Here is a 17,254-nt window from a genome sequence, read left to right as displayed (position 1 = left end):
TTTGTTTTACCTGCTACACTGGCTTTGCACTAAAAGTGTCGTTGTAGCGTATAAGAGTATAAGTATAGAATGATTTGAGGCAATAGCTAACCTAGTTAGCTAGTAGTATTTCATAATATCATAAGAATGATTGTTGGAATAATGGCTGTCATATTCTGAATAATTCAAAAGTTTTATACTATTCTGTATACTTTAGTTAATATTGAAGATAGAGAAAGTGACATGTGAGTGAAATTGTAGTATTGGAAGAGAGTGAAATATGATATGCTCACTACTCTCTTGGACATACCAATGTTATTTTTAAGATTAACCATGGTCTTTCAGACCGAGACAGTTACTTAATGGTATACTTTCGTTCTGTGTATCCCACTGCACTAGATTGGAAGACTGAAAATACCAAGAGAATACTTTTTATAAGTATTTATACAGGTTAATACTCTACATTATACTGTATAATTACATAATATAATAAATTGGAACAATTATAATAACACCAATATAGTTTGTTATTCATTAAATTATTCTCGAATAACTTTTTAACTTCAGACTTATGCAACCACAGATCACCTACATCTGTAGTTCAAATTTACTGTCCATTTGCTTTATACATAGTTTCTCAAGGACAGAACAGAATAGATGCTGAATATATTATTCTATGAAGTACAGCATAAAATACAAGAACAGAGCACTACTACATGACGTTGACACAAAACTCTACGAGAGGACGTGAAGAGATAAGTGATTTATTACACTATCAGTAACTATTTCAATATTTTTACTGAATTATTTTTAACAGTTGTTACTTTTGAAACATTTTTATTTTAATTTCTTTTTTGATGATTTGATCTTTTGATTTTTTTCTATAAAAGTGATTGAACTGTAACTGGATGCTACAAAAACGTGGTAAGTGCCATCACCACATATGTACCTCAATTCAATTGTCATCAAGTAAATAAGGTCCCTATAGACTAACTTGATTACGATTATTATAACCCCACAACTCGAAATGGCTAATCAATCTCTATAACTTTCATAGAAAATAGATTCCTCTACGTCATTATTTTCCAAATGATAATTATACATATATGTATATATATATATATATATATATATATATATATATATATATATATATATATATATATATATAAAATATTCTAATATAAAAATTAATTTTTCCTTAGCCCTAACATCTTAAATATGTAGCAGTAATTATAAGGACTAAGGAAAAATTAATTTTTCTTATTAGAACATTTTCTATTGTGATTTTATTCTTGTTTTGATATTCATGATGTAGGTAATCCATTTATTAATATTAATGTACAAATTGTCAGTGTCAATATCATATTTTGATAAAGACTTGAAGAAAAGTCGAAACGTCAAATTTTATCTTCCAAAAATTATTAAACTAAACTAATTTTGAAACAGACATAAAATCAAGAATTTAGATATATATATATATATATATATATATATATATATATAAATAATATAAATATAATAATAATAAAATTTTAATTTTACGTACAATAATTAATTTTATTATTGTTACACATTTATACTTATTTCTTATATTGTATTTAACCATAATTTTAGTCCCAGATGATGAATACATAAGTGTTGGAAAGCTTGGAAAATATATTGAAGTTAGTCCACTTTGGTGTTTCTTTACCACGTTTCCAATAAAAAACTACTCATAATATAGCTGGCAAAGACTTCTTTACAATTCATCTATATTTATATATATTTTAGTCCCAAATGATGATATATGATATAAACATTCGAAAGCTCCCAATATATATTGAAGAGTACATTGTGGTATGTTTTGTAACAACCCCACAGGAATCATTTTTATTACGAACTTAGCAAATATTGAATATTTTTTTCAAATAACCTAAGTAAAGTTGGACACTTAAAATTTTATAGTTTCGTTGTATTTGAAAATGATTCTCTACTTGTAGGTTTTCAACATTCCTGTTATATTATGAGGGAGTGCAATTAGCATCCTATACCTTATTTCTTAATATCAAATTTTTTGGAGACCAGCGCAATTAGAAAAGTAATACTTCAACAATCATAATTAAAAATCTTGATCCATTGTTGACCGTCCTTATTGGTATTACAAATAATATGTTACAACACAATTTTAGTAGTCCCAAAAAAAAGAAGTGCTACTCCAAGAAGAAAAAACAGGTCATAGAAGATGATGATCTTCAGACTTCTATATATCTTCTATAACTAGATTTTTATTGTTGTTAATTTTATAAAGAGAAAAAATATTGGCATCATCAATAATAGTATTTTTACTTCCCCTGACATTGTTATTAAAAATAAGATTGATTAATGTCCTCATAAATGTGAACAAAGTATAAATCAGTAATTTTGATACATTTTTTAAATCTGGTAAATGCAGCTCTTCACATACTAGCCGTTTCAGCCAGTCAAATTATTTTCTGCAAAAAAATTATCTCAAAAGATTCTAACTGATATTTATAAAATAAAAAAATTTGAGTACTTAAATTTGAAAATAGCATTAATATATATTCATCAGTAAAGCTTCACTTTTACTCTTAATAAAACGATATACAAGTTTTCCAATTCAATTAATCAATAAATGAAATTTGGTGAAAAAATATGTATTTGAATTTCTTGAATAAAATTAATTAAGTACTACAATAATAATAATAAACCTGTCACTTTTTGAATGAAACACAGGTTTTTGATAAAGAATAATGTCATATAGCAACTTTCACTCAATTTTTTTCTTTTCCAAAAAATATTTATTGAAATCATCAAAATAGTTATTTGTGAGATGATTTCATTGTTTTGTATACTTACTGTGTCTAGTAATTTCTTCAGGTTTTGAAACGGGATACATCCCAATAAAAGAATAGATGAGAGAGACATCCATTGCTAAATTCATGATCTTTACCTTGGAAACTTTTTTCTTAGTCACATGGTAGTTTTTTCAAATCTTGATTGAAACGATGTAAGAAGTTGGCAACATTTTCCTTGTTGATTGTTCTAACCTTTTTTTATACCACGTGCACATTTTCTTTGTGGTCCCTGGTATGTTGTGATAAATCCACGCTTACGACATGACATAAAAACTGAAATGCATTTGTGGTTAATTATGTCCAAGCACATTTTGTGTGGCAACAAACTTTAATATCCAAGCCATTTTTTTACAATTATATCTCCTATCACTAGACTGAATATTTTCAATTTTTTCTGGTACATAGACTTCAGTAAGGTGTTCAGAATGCTTTACATCATCTGTGCCTGTATAGTCACAACAGAATTTAGTAAACTGTCAACAGGCGCAGGATGCAGTGCTGCCGAGGTAGGAAATTCAAAAGATCACGAGACTTGTAGATCAGTACTCGTAAACAATACATATTTACACATACATACATATCATTAATACAATCCTCCAAGTAGAGAATACTAAAATATTCCACAATTTTACTATTTCTATGCTTTCAAAGGTCTTTGACATACACTCTTAAGATGTATCTGCTCTTTATGAATTTTTTAGTCTTGAAGTTGAATGTCAATTTACAGTTTATCCAAAAGAATGTACATCTTTGCAGAATTTTATTACAAAGAATTTTAACATAAACAATTATTTCTATTTCTAGATGTTTTATTAATTTAAAAAAAAAACAAAACTGAAAAAGGTTTAAGTTTGAGCAAGTAGAGTTGGCAATTTTTTCTTCCATATCAATTTGAATGATTGTTTATTTTAATGCTAATTTAAAAATAAATGAATTTTTCAATTTGTGATAGAGATAGATATTGCTAGTCCTATTAAAAAAATATTATAACTAGAATAATAAGTTTATTGAATTTGGCTCTACTTGTAATTACCATATACTAATTTTAAAAGTGACTTTTATTATCACTAAAATATAAATTTGAAATTGAATCTTCATAAGCACTGATATTGAAATAAATTTAATATTTCGTTTCAGATTAGAGTCTACTCCAGTAGAAAAGTTGAAATATTAGTGAAGTAATTACTAAGACACCTTTAAAAAGCGGTTTTTGAGTATTTGAGAGTTACCGTCCATAAGGGCGCTAATATTTTATATGACTTTAGTAAAACATCAAAGTGAGTATTCTATATGTATATTGATTTTTACACATGCTGTACAGTTTATTACTTACCATCAAGAACACTGTTGACACTAACACAAGCACTGCTGGTACAAGCAAGACCATATTATATTTATTTTCTATTTTAATCATTTTATATTTTTTGTTTTGTTGGTTTTTTGACAAGGCCAGTCTGCAGATGAGATCTGTCCAATATGATACAATTAAGTTAGAATTGTGGGACCCATTGGTGATATTAATACTGAATATACTGTTAACTACTATTACATTTACATATACTCATAATTACACTGTCTGGCACATATTTTAATAAAAAATTTGTCGTATTCAGAGAGAAATGGTACATTATGTAAATATGAGTGCTGGTGTAGTCATAGTAAATAGTGTGTTCAATATCATAAGATGATTGGCACTACCTCCACCCTCTGTATATGCCAAATCTGCCCTATCTTAATAGCAATATCAGTATACTTATTACTTTTTCTGTATTTGTCTTCAACATTGTTGTTGCGCCCAGTAACATCATGTCTACTACTACAGTACCTAGCTGGTCATTTTTTACTTGTCCATTGGTGATAATAAGCTTATAATTAGAGTCAAAACTGTATTTTATATAACTCTCTGAGATGGTGTTCAATAGTATCTCCTCTATTTCTCATCAACATTAGATTTCTCAATAATATGACTGTACTTTTGAAGCAAAAGTTATACAGATTAGTGAATCAGGTTTTCGTGGATCACACACACACACAGCTTTAGATAATTTTCACTACTAGTTCTATCATTTCTATTAGTATTTTTCCTGTTCCATTGAAATTGGCAGTCTTTGTGCTCTGTTCCTTATTTAAGAATTATTTTGAGTAACTGTGGGCATAGAGGAAGTAGTAAAAATTTCGTTATTAATTTTTTTTATCAGTATGTAGATTCCTTTTACAGCCTAATCAATAATTGGCTTACAACAAGTTTTGCGGACTTACAAATAGAAAGGACAATGTGTGATGTACAGCCTATTTCTTTTAATCATTCTCTTTGCTTAATGAAGACGCAGTACGTTTCTATAATAACTATTGTTAATACATTTTAATACTGGCGATTTGACGTTTGAAGATCGTTCGCGCTCAGGTCGTCCACCTGCGTGAGATATTGAGGTTACAAGGGCTCGCTTGGATTTCTAAAGATACCACACATCGTCACTTAAAATCATTGGGTAAGATATATGACAGTTGTCGAATAGTGCCACACGAATTAACCGATATCAAAGCAAAATGTCCAGTAGAGGAGAGTAAACAGCTCCTTGCCATGCCTCAAGATGGTCGTGTTATTAGATGCTTTGTTTCTTGCAATGAAATATGGATTTATCTAAACAACCTCAACATGAAAAATCACTGGTTAGACAGAGAACAGAACCACTGGCAAAGAGAGGTCGACATGAACGAGAAGTCTTGTTGTGTGTCTGGTGGAACTATGAAGGTTTAATATAATTTAGATGGATGAGCCATCAATGCCGTAAAATATAGTGGACGGCTGATGAGAATGTATTATTTTTACTGGAGAAATATCCAAGTTTAGTAAGCCGAAAGCGGGTACTCTACAACAAGACAATTCTAAACCACATATTGCGCCGAATAAGATCGAAGAGGGTTTCACCAAGGTCTCAAAAAAAGTTGCTGAACGTTGGATTAAAACCATAAAAACATAGAATATGATGAGCTATACTTCGAATTTAATAAAAAAAGTGAACATAACCGACATTATTCATGAGTCACCCTCTATATCATCCAATGAAGAAATAAAGAGGAAGGTCTAGAAGAAGCGTCAAAAAAATGAAGATATATAGGTGAAAACAAAGGAAGAGTAAGAGAGAAAAGGAAGGAAGAGAGTTTTTTTAAGAGTCAAATATATCACAAGTTTTTTGTAACGGAATGAACAAGTCCTGCAATTTTGGTTAATTCACTTTTTATTTTCTTTGTAAAAAACGTAAAACAGCGGTAAATTTATTATCAAATCATATATTCTCTTTATAAAACTATCTCTTGCCATAGCGGCAACAATTATTTTTCTTGATTCCTGCTGCGGTTCAACCGATCGATCGAAAATCAGGACTTGCAATAGGAGGTCTTGCGCGACCTTATCGATTTTAGAAAATATGACTAGTATTCAGCGGCGTTCCAAGAATTTTTTATATTAGGATATTCACTACAATTATGAGCATATATTGGTTATATATATGTCTAATGTGTCCAAAAGGTACTGGATACTTTTGGTTTTTTCTGTTTAATTCCTTCTATTCGTAAAGCAACGTTAAACCATCATAGATCTTCCATTACATACTGCCAGATAAAATTTATATTCTAAACACAGTAACATGATTTAAGTACTGAAAAATCGGATTCAAGCAAACGGCTTAAAGAACTACTGAAAAATATGTTCTTACCTGTCTTGCAAAATATATTAACAGACTTAAAAGCCTATAAACATATCTCTATTTTCGTGTAACAGTCAATGTTTAATATTTTTGCATCAGGCACAGTAAAAAGAAAGAGTATCTCTAAATAATTTCACTGCACAAAATAAAATAATATAAAAAAATATACATAAATATGAATAAACCTATGAATAACACAACTCGGTAAAAAAGGGCCGAAGTTGTTCCCCATAATCCTTGAAATAAGCAGAATCCATACTCTACCACTTCAAGGCTTCTATGATTGTTTACAATATTAGGGGTTGTGTTAATCGTAAATAATTCTATTAACACATAAACATTTTCTTGTTTTCGACAGAATAAATTTATGTTTAATATATTAGAGATTTCGTTACTTTAGATGCCAGTATTGGGAATACAAATTTTGGTATTCCAATTTGATATTCGAAAATGACCGACAAAACGTTGATGGCTTAGATGGCATATATAACTTCAAATTAGAATAAATTTATCAACACACACTCCTCAGTAAAAATGTACATTCATTTCATACGTTAATAAATGCAATTACTTCCAATCTGAACATTTTTTCTACACTTCCAATATTAAAAATCTTTGAAATGTTGATTTTCACTTTTCGACATAGAGAAATTTGAAAAAAAAAATGATTTGATGTGAATTTAATATTTAAAATTTAAAAATCAAGTATGATTGTATGTTTATTTCATATCAGCTATCTATATTTCAACCTCAACCTTTTCCTACTTCCTACTCAACTCGTGAAAATATCACAGCGACTATTCGCAGTTACGCCTCTGTATTTTGAAAGAGTCGACGCTTTATCTACTACGACGCCGTCAACGCGTCGTTGAGGTAGCGTTGTAGGTGTACGTGGATGATGAATTATCGCGACCCGTAGTCGTCGAGGTAGAACAGCGCGACGAGAGACCCTCAACATAACCGTGCTAGTGATAGTGGTGTTGAAGGGGCACCAGGCCTCCTCAGTGCTCATGGTGTCCACTTTACACAGGAATGTTTGCTACAGTATGTAAAACAGTTTGTTAATTATGAATTTTCATTTTGAAAAAGAAAAATTTAAACATATATGCAGTCTAACGAAAATTTTAATCTATAACGTTCCGAACATGTATGACTTGACTTGATATTTTTACATAGAATGATAATCGGTATTTACTGTTATTGTTAAGTACACATTCTAAATTAATTGCGAATTTCAATAATACCATTCAAGTAAAATGATAATTTTCACAAATACGTATATCTTTTTAATATTTTTTTTTATTAAAAGGACTGAATTACTAGCATTGCTTTTGATATATAAATATTTAACGATTAAATATCTATTGGTAACATGTTCTTTATTATTGATATTTTTTTTCTTTCTCATGTAAGCAAATGTTCAAATATGAATTTGCATCATATTAAACACAGTGGACAACTCAACAAGGTATTTATTCTGAATTCATAAAATTAGTTTACAATGATTCAGTACTTTACACCTGAAAAAGCTGACTTATGTACGAGGACATTTCAAAGCTATGAGTAATACATTGTATTGAACTGTATAATTTATCAATCAAAGCTGAATTATGATTATTTTTTGTTACATCCATTCTACATGTGTGAAAAAGTCCAAATTTTCCAAAGTGTAGATATTAGCTCAGGTATACATGAATCTAAGATAACAAAGTTGTTTAGGAATATTAATTTAAAAATGATCATTGATTGGTACACCTGATTTGACATAAATCATATTTATAAAATTTTACTATTCACATCTGTCACTTCCTGGCAATTTTATTATCAAGAATATCAAAACACATTAAAACCCTACTGAAATTGTCAGTGCCCCAAATTTTCGTGTTAAAAGAGTGATAATTTTAAAAGGAACAACTATTAAAGGTAATTTGTATCTTCACATATATTTTTTTTATTCATGAAAATATTTAGTTTTGTTTTATATGTTGAAAATCATGATTACATTTATGGTGATATTGCCCGCCTTGTATTTTTTAGAAAAGAGAAATCTGATATTTTTTTTAACTATTAAAAACAAATTATGCTGATAGATCGTATTTTTTATTAGCTGAATATTTATTTTTCTTTTCAGAGACATTATTAGCAAAAAGCATAGTTGGGAATTTTGGGCCCGAGCAAGCGAGGTGTATGACTTCGCAGCGACGTGAGCCTAACTGTTATAGGTGAGTCGAAAGATGTATATCTTAGGCAAAGTATTTATTATAGTACTAGATCAGTAAAATTTTTCATATTACATCTGTTTTATAGTAGTGAATTATTTTATCAATTTTGTGTTATAATTTATTTCAAAATAACAAAAAAAATATCTTTACCGTTCATTTTCGTGACTAAATTGTACAGTATTTTGAAAAAATTTTTTCTTTCATTTTAGGACTACAAAATTTTCATCCAATAGGCATCGAAAACTTCAACCATTTAGAGAAACGTGACTGGCTACTGAGATTTCACGTAATATTAATCCAATATCGAAGATCATCCAAATAAATAACCAACATCATATTTCTTACAATCCTACCGCTCCTGTGCAACTTCCACAATGAGTGTCAACGTTAATAGAAATGTCAGCGATGTCTTCTATCGCTATAAAATGCCACGAATCATGGCCAAAGTTGAAGGTAATACATGGTTTTCATCTATGTCTTTTGAAGTATTGAACTAAATGTTAGTGATATTGAGACATTTAGCAATTGGTACTATAAACACTGTCAGGTCTAAGTTACATTTTTTAACGAAAAAATTATAAATCTCTCAGTCACTTTCAAGTGACTGCGTTAACTATGATCTTTTGAATGATTGTCAAAATTTACAAAAATCAGTTTTTCAGTTTTAATTTAAATCAATTACAGGATGTTGAAACATAAATTAGACATTTGCCCTAAATTATTAATTTGGTTTTGTTATTTGCATGTTATTAATTGTGTGACTAAATAACAAATTATAATTATTATAATAGGCAAAGGAAATGGTATAAAAACCGTCATTGTCAATATGGCTGAGGTTGCTAAAGCACTAGGTAGACCTCCAACCTACCCAACTAAATACTTTGGCTGCGAATTGGGCGCCCAAACTCAATTTGACTTCAAAAATGAACGCTTCATCGTAAATGGATCTCATGATGCTTCCAAACTTCAAGATCTTTTGGATGGATTTATACGCAAGTAAGTATTATATGTCAATTAAACATTGCGCAAAATTATTTCATCACAGATAAAAGTAAACAAATGAAATACTCCATATAAAGTCAACTATTCATTACAAATAACATTGCCAATTATGAAATTTGATAAAACTATTTTCAAGTGTATGATTTATTTTAGTTAAATTTTGAAAAATATTTTTTATAGAGGAATTATTTTACCATTTTAGATTTGTGTTATGTCCAGAGTGTGACAATCCTGAAACTGATTTGTTAGTATCTTTAAAAAGAAATACAATTTCCCAGGGATGTAAGGCTTGTGGTTACCATGGTGTATTAGAATCCAATCATAAACTAATGACATTTATATTAAAAAACCCACCAAATTCGAATCCCGCTAGCCAGGGCTCATCTCTGACTGAAGGAAAACGTTCTAAGCGCAGCAAACGTAATGGAGAATCAAATGGCGATCAAGAAGATCAAGGAGATACAACACTTGAATCATCTGCTGTAGAAAACAGTATTGATAACAATGTAAGCTCCTTTAAAATTTAATATTTCACTTTGTGATAAAGTAATAAAATATTTATTAATAGGATGGCAGTGATGATGACCAAACAGAATGGGCAGTGGATGTAACTGAGGAAGCTGTAAGAGCTAGAATGCAGGATCTTACTGATGGTGCTAAAAATATGACCATTAGTGATGATCTTGAAAAATCCGAAAAAGAAAGAATGGACATTTTATATAATTTGGTAAAAGCAAAGCGGGATTCTGGTCTTTTGGAAAATGTGCAGACTCAAAAGGAAGTTTTGAATGAAGCTGAACGCCTGGAGATTAAAACCAAAGCTCCTCTTATTCTAGCAGAACTACTTTTTGATCAGGTAACTTTAATATATTCGATTTGCACATATTATCATTAATTTGTTCTTCTACTTCTACAGAATATTCTGGCACAAGCTAAAAAATACCGCACGCTATTCTTGCGTTTTATGTTGAATGATAAGAAGGCACAGAAATATCTTATTGGCGGATTGGAACAAGTCATTGCTTTGCATAGAGATAAACTGATGAATAAAGTTCCAGGTTTGTTGAAAGTATTGTATGATATGGACATTCTTGGAGAAGAATGCATTATCGAATGGTCAGAAAAGGTAATTCTGAGTTTATCCTATTTCTATTTCTTTGAAAGTTTTTTTTTGTTTTGTCTTATTGTAGTATTTTCAGTTTTATGATCTTTTTGACTTATATTTTAATTTCTCTTCTATTTCTTCTCGAGAGCTTGTTAAATTTGTAATATCTATATAATGGAAATTCATGTAAGAGGCATATAAGTATTCTATTTTTCATAATTCATGATATCTGATAAAATATTTTTTATAGGTATCTAAAAAATACGTAGCTAAAGATGTTAGCCAAGAAATTCATGATAAGGCAGCACCATTCATAAAATGGTTGAAGGAAGCTGAATCTGAAGATTCAGAAAATGAGGATGAAAGTGAATACGATGATGATGAAGTGGAAATTGAATATAACGACAGAGCACAAATCCAACTGAAAGTTACACCTCAACAGAAAGCAGCACCTAAACCGGCCGAAGATGATGGACAGGATGATGTGGACATTGATGCCATTTAAATATTTTTCTTATTAGTTGAATGTATAAACACATCAAACTTGCATTTTTTGTTGTTTATGAAACCTGTTGAAGTTTATATATTACAGGGAATTGAAATATTTGTCATCATTTTATTTGTGTTCACTTTATATATTTACATTGAGTGGAAAGGCATGTTTTGAAATATTGTCTAAATTCTGGTCTTTATTAATTTTTATTCAAGTTACACAAGTTGCATTTTTAAGCATGTGAGTATAATGATGACAAATAATTATTTTTTTCTGTTTTATTTTATAATCACAATCTGATAACGAAACTTGCAAGTCTGTTATGTTTTTAAAGGCGCTTATTATGAGGGTGTCAATATAATTATATGTCTACTTTTTTTTATTCAAGCATTGATTTTTTAATTATATATTGTGGTTGATTCATGCATACTTTTATTTACTATTTATCATATTGCAATATATAATATAATATATATTAAATAGCATTTTCTCATATCCAAATCTTTTTCAATGTTATGAAATGAACCAGTTGTGAACTGCTCCAATGGACTATGGGTTTTTGAAATGACTGTCGTACATATTTGTTCATAGATTTATTATCTACTTGGATTGGTACATATGAATAGTTTGCTAACCCGACTAACTATTTTTTGATTGCCTCTAAAATTACGAGGAATTTAAAAATGAGATATTTTGGGTTGTTTATATACTATTTAAATTTTACTGTTTTAATGTCAATAAAATATTATCAAAAACGTGACATTATTTAACACATCATGTCCTAAACATATCCCATACCTTAGATACAAAATATATAGGAAATAACGCAGATTCTGCAGTCCAAGACTGGTTTTTTTAATCTGTAGCGGACATCGACAAACTTCAAATATTGTTAATTCACCAGATCGATATATTTACAGAATGTTTTGTTGATCAGTTGGAAATTTTGAAGAAATCGAATATTCCAATAAGTTAAACGCACGATAGATTATAACATGTGTCAGCAACTTGCGGCTCCATAGTTTCACATGAAAAAAATTTATGATCTAATATCGAAACCCTTAAAAAGTAAGGGAAAAGTACCTAAATTCACAATCACAATTTTCTCAGCATCGGATTAGTCTTTGACAAGTCTAGAACCTCGCAAATTAGAGAAGACCTTCATGGTAGATAATAGCTGCTTACAATTTACTTTCAAGTAAGCTGAGACTGTTATGTATCATACTCAGATAATGACGTCACTGCTTAGTGAATAAAAGGAACCCGTAATTTGAATTAATATTCTCAATAACCACATAAAATTCACCATTATCATTGGTGATCCGACCGTCTGTTACTCGCAGCGAAAGAAAGGACATTCTAAATATTAGTTAGAATTATTTACCTCAATGACTGTTTGCAATAATTTAGTATTGTGTACTTAATTGCTAATTTTGATGACAAAATCTGACAACGTCCTCAACCTCACTTTACCAGAAAGCTTGTGCAGATTGCTGGTAAAAAATCAGTTAAGCCTCACTTGTGAGACTGAAGAGGAATGTGGATTAAACTAAGTCATGACGTCACAATTGAGAATAATCAGTTTTGATGTAAATGGAAAGTTGACGATGTTCAAATGCAAGTATGAATAATACAATTAATAGTAATGTCAGGAGTCACCTACATACAACAAGGTATAAGCCAGATTTAAATAAATTTTTACAAAACTAAAGCACCCATTTTTATAATTAAATTGTTTGGGTTGTCATTTTGGCTTTTCAGCCACTCTGACCTATACATAGAATATATTTTGTACAAGACGCTACATCTCATTCTTATGCTTCTACAGTACGTAGACTCCTCTTGAATGAGGCAATTTTCTGAGATTTTTGTGTTCTAGTTCTTAAGGTATTAATACTACTCCTTCGAGGTACTTAAGCCTTTTGATGAAATGAACAGGACATTCGTCTATGCTTGCTCGCAAAATCTGTATTTTTTTGTCATCTGCCATGCCTATCTTAAGTTTGATGTAGTTTCCTGGGACTGGAGTGTTTCTCCAGTGAGACTCCATCTGATTCTTGAGCCATTGAGATGAGAAGTATAGAGACGTTGCCCCCTTTTTGGCCAATATGTCTGCTTCCTAATTGCCTGGTATACTTTGATGACTTGTTAACCACATTAAGGTTACTTTGTTTTTGTTAGCTAGTGCTTTTAGAATTTGTTTGCACTTAAACGTGCACTCAATAGCTTTCAGACCTTCAATAGTGCTTTCTAGTGAGGTTTTTACCTGAACACTGCTGATCACATTTTTTTATTGATAGCAACTATACCTGAAAATGGTGAGTGATTCTCATGTTGATATAGATATAAATTTTGATCGTTATTGATGCCTTGCTAGGAATCGATAATGACCACTTCGAATGGGATGCCTATGTCCATTTATTTGTCACTGCTTTCTAGCTTTATTAATTCTTGAATTCTCAGGTGACCTGTTAGATTTCCTGATTTCAATGTGTTTATCTGTATTATCCTGTCTCTTTTTTCACTATACGGTAAATGGGAGGTAGGTTTCGCAGCGCTTCTAAGGCTGTGGTGGGACAGGTTGTCATGTACCCTATGATACCAAGGTAGATAAGTCTTTGAATTTTGTTAAGTTTTCATAGAGTTGTTGGTTGTTCAGTTTCCGAGTACCAAATAAGCGATGCGTGTGTGATCATGGGTCTGTGGCTTTTGAGAAGTCTAAATTGTTGTCCCAAGTAAGTATTTTATCCAGGATGATTCCTAGATATGTTACTTCATTGGAAAGTATCAGTTGAGTTCCATTAAGGATAGATGCGCGTAATTTGCCTTTCTTTTCCTTGTAAATGGGACTATAGTGTTTTATTGGAGATGATCGAGCGTTGCTCTTCATCACCCCAGTTTTTAATTGTGTTTAGGGCCGGTTGCATTCTAGAAGATATTATGCTAAGTAATAATTTTCTCCAGTACCAAAGACCACAGTAGGGGTGATAGGACTCCGCTTTACGGACAGCCCGTCAATGTAGTTATAACGAAAGTGTTTCCTTTCATTTCCGCAGTTACTTTACACTATTGTAGCATCACTTCGGTCCAGTTGAAAATAGGGATTTCCATCTACCGTTTTTCTAACGCCATTTTGATGAATTGATGTCAAAAGTACGTTCTATGTTGATGAAGGCTACTAGAGCAATATCTTAGCTAGACAATATAGTGGACTTGCTTTTTTGATAAGCGAATTGTTTTGTGTGAAGTGGCTTTCTTGCGAGAACCGAGCTTCTGAGGTATTGTTATACGGCTTTCTTAATAATTTTAATGAAAAAGCGAGAAAGCTAATCGGACGGTACGACTTTTGTTGATCTTTTTTTTAACTCTAAGTAATTGAGTATACTTGTGTTATTTTTTTATTATGAAGGATGATTATTTCGTATTTCAAATTTATTCTAAATAAAAGTCACTCTTTAGAAACTGATAGATTTTGTGAATAGAAACTTTTGATTCTTTCATTTCGACAGCTGGATTAGAGACTCCTTAGAATCATGTTAATAATGGGGTTTGGCCAATACATTGTTTAGTAGAAAGAGAAATCCACAGATGTCTCTAGTGCCTGTGATACTAATATTTTATTCTTTTCAAACCAGTTTTGGGGAATTAGTGGTCGTCTTATTCTTGTTATTGAAAAATAAACACAATTCACCTCAAAATAATTAGAGATTAAAGCTGAATATTTCAAATTTAATATTGAAACATGAATATGTAATAAATAATTATATATATATATATATATATATATATATATATATATATATAAATGAATTTGAAACTGATATAAGATGTTCAAAATATCGGCGGCAGATGGCTAAAATTCTAACAATCGTTAGGCAGCGTCTTTAATCTATTGAAAAAGTATAGGCATCCACATTTTTAAAGTTATTTCGAATGGTTATTGATTTCTTCCCATAACCCTGGCTAAGGCTTGTGTTCTTAATCAGGTACAAAATTGATTTTTCTCGCTCATCTACTGCATACATAGGAGAATGGACATTTCCTGTATTATAGAAACATTAGACGATTCTAAGAAACTTTTTAATATTTGTTCAGATACTAAAAAGCATTCAATCAAAAACAAGTTTTTTAATGCATTTGAAAAAGTGAGAAGGTGCCTTTTTCATTAATAATAATCTTCTAAATTACAATATCCACAATGATTAGGAAATTACCTAGATACATGAAATCATTGAAAAGACGGATTGTATTAATCATACTAATTTCATTTTAATGTTTGTTTAGGACTTCTCATTAGTTACATCAATTTCAATAACTTCAGAAGATAATTACGCCATTTTCAAAGATGCTTAATCTTATACCTAGCTAGAATTTATTTTTAGAAAATGTCGTTTATTCAGGTTTTCAATAATAGACTTAAGCATAAACTTTTTTTATTGCAATGAAAATAGAATAATTGGAAGTAAAATAACAAGAAAACGGTAGAGTTAGGTTCCGTTTTCAAGATTTTTAAAAATTAGAAGAAAATATGCGCGTTCATAATTTGCTGATTAGTTACTAAAATTAGACAAAGCTGTCCCTAAATACTATGAAAGAAATTGAATCACCACAGCATACCATTTCAAGCATCAATTTAATAATTAATTGGTAACTGCTTAGCCAATATAAATTATAAGGGGATGAAAGACAGAGCAATACTCACGCCTCTTAACAATTATGTTAAAAAATTAGTGATTGGTGATATAGTTGCCCAACTTCTAGGAGAGTATAAAATCTACTTTATCCATGACTCAATGAAAGATCAACCTGAAGGAGCAGTTGAATTTACAACAGAATTTCTCAATAGTGTTTACATTTCAGACTTGCCAGCACACGATTGAAAAAAAATGCGTTAATAAAGTTGAGTAATTTAGATGTATTATAAGGACTATGCAATGGTTTAAGACTTAGAGTAACAAGTTTGTGTATTCACATAATAAAGGAGAAAATTGTTACTGGTGAACAATCCGGCAAAGAAGTACATATACCAACGATAACCTTTAACCCATTAAAAGTACAACTGGGATGCACCATGTAGCGTCACCAATTTTCTGTCAGATCTGCATTTGCCACGACGGTCCACAAATCCTAAGGACAAACTTTCGAATCTGTTGGGGTTGATAAGTCAAGTCCGGTCTTCTTGCATGACATGCTTATGTGGCTTTTTTTAGAGATAAGCATCGAGTTACGTTAAAAGTTTATCCTCCAAATGAAAATCCTCGACATACCCGCAATATAGTATAGAAAAAGTATTAGATTAAGAACTGATTTTAAAATTAAAACTGTGATGACAAAAATATTATTGCACTTGTGATTTTTCATTTAAATAACCAGTTCAATTTTTTATTATTATGTCGATAAGATCGAAAATATTCATATTTCATCAGTATGTAATTCGTATTTAAATATAATTTCTAAGAAACACAAAATACCGAAAAAAACTCGGTCATCCAGGTACTGTTTATTTATACCATTTAGTATTTGGCAAAAGGTTCTCTGAAAATCAAGAAATTTTGTATAGTAATGTAGTTTCGCAATAGTGTTATTAATTAGTTAAACTGTGACTGGTTTATAACAGATTTGATGGGTCTGAGATCAGGGATTTGGTACAAAAATATTCATCACTTCTGTGACGTATTCAAATGATCATGCTACTTACATTTCAGCAAGATTTGATAATCAAAAAATCAAGATGGTATCAGTTTATCCGACAAGTAATAAAATACTTAAGGGTATTCAACTGGTGCCCAACATCATATCACTAAGATTGCAAAATATATGTGAAAATTGTATGGTGATAAGAGAATGTAATGAACCAGTTTTATTTTGATCCTCTACAAAGATGACAT

At 30.3% G+C, this 17,254-nt stretch overlaps 1 protein-coding gene across 4 annotated transcripts; it reads left to right on the top strand.

The window, feature by feature from the left end:
* Positions 1-650: 650 nt before the first annotated feature.
* On the top strand, positions 651-11,789 carry LOC130900585 (eukaryotic translation initiation factor 5-like). 4 transcript variants are annotated; one of them, XM_057811300.1, is made up of 9 exons: positions 651-903; positions 3,975-4,114; positions 8,676-8,766; positions 8,976-9,219; positions 9,558-9,762; positions 9,971-10,274; positions 10,337-10,624; positions 10,685-10,894; positions 11,124-11,789. In XM_057811300.1, exons 4-9 carry the CDS (start codon positions 9,141-9,143, stop codon positions 11,376-11,378), a joined length of 1,341 nt encoding a protein of 446 aa, XP_057667283.1. In that variant the 5' UTR covers positions 651-903; positions 3,975-4,114; positions 8,676-8,766; positions 8,976-9,140; the 3' UTR covers positions 11,379-11,789. The 4 variants fall into 4 exon arrangements, with proteins under 4 accessions (XP_057667283.1, XP_057667292.1, XP_057667267.1 ...); XM_057811309.1 differs by lacking the exon at positions 3,975-4,114 and having other exon boundaries at positions 683-903; XM_057811284.1 differs by lacking the exons at positions 651-903; positions 3,975-4,114 and adding an exon at positions 7,347-7,588.
* The last annotated feature ends 5,465 nt before the right edge of the window (positions 11,790-17,254 follow it).

The sequence above is a fragment of the Diorhabda carinulata genome, chromosome 1 (assembly GCF_026250575.1).
Source record: "Diorhabda carinulata isolate Delta chromosome 1, icDioCari1.1, whole genome shotgun sequence".
Classification (NCBI taxonomy): Eukaryota; Metazoa; Arthropoda; class Insecta; order Coleoptera; family Chrysomelidae; genus Diorhabda; species Diorhabda carinulata.
Note: the sequence above shows the minus strand (reverse complement) of the source record. Positions and strands in the feature narration are given on the sequence as shown.

What these genes read in the sequence shown, in the direction of transcription:
- LOC130900585 (XM_057811300.1), top strand. Translation starts at nt 9,141, where the DNA reads ATGAGTGTCAACGTTAATAGAAATGTCAGCGATGTCTTCTATCGCTAT. An exon ending in TTGGATGGATTTATACGCAA is followed by an intron (nt 9,763 to 9,970) that starts GTAAGTATTATA and finishes TTACCATTTTAG; the next exon opens with ATTTGTGTTATGTCCAGAGT. An exon ending in TTATCGAATGGTCAGAAAAG is followed by an intron (nt 10,895 to 11,123) that starts GTAATTCTGAGT and finishes TATTTTTTATAG; the next exon opens with GTATCTAAAAAATACGTAGC.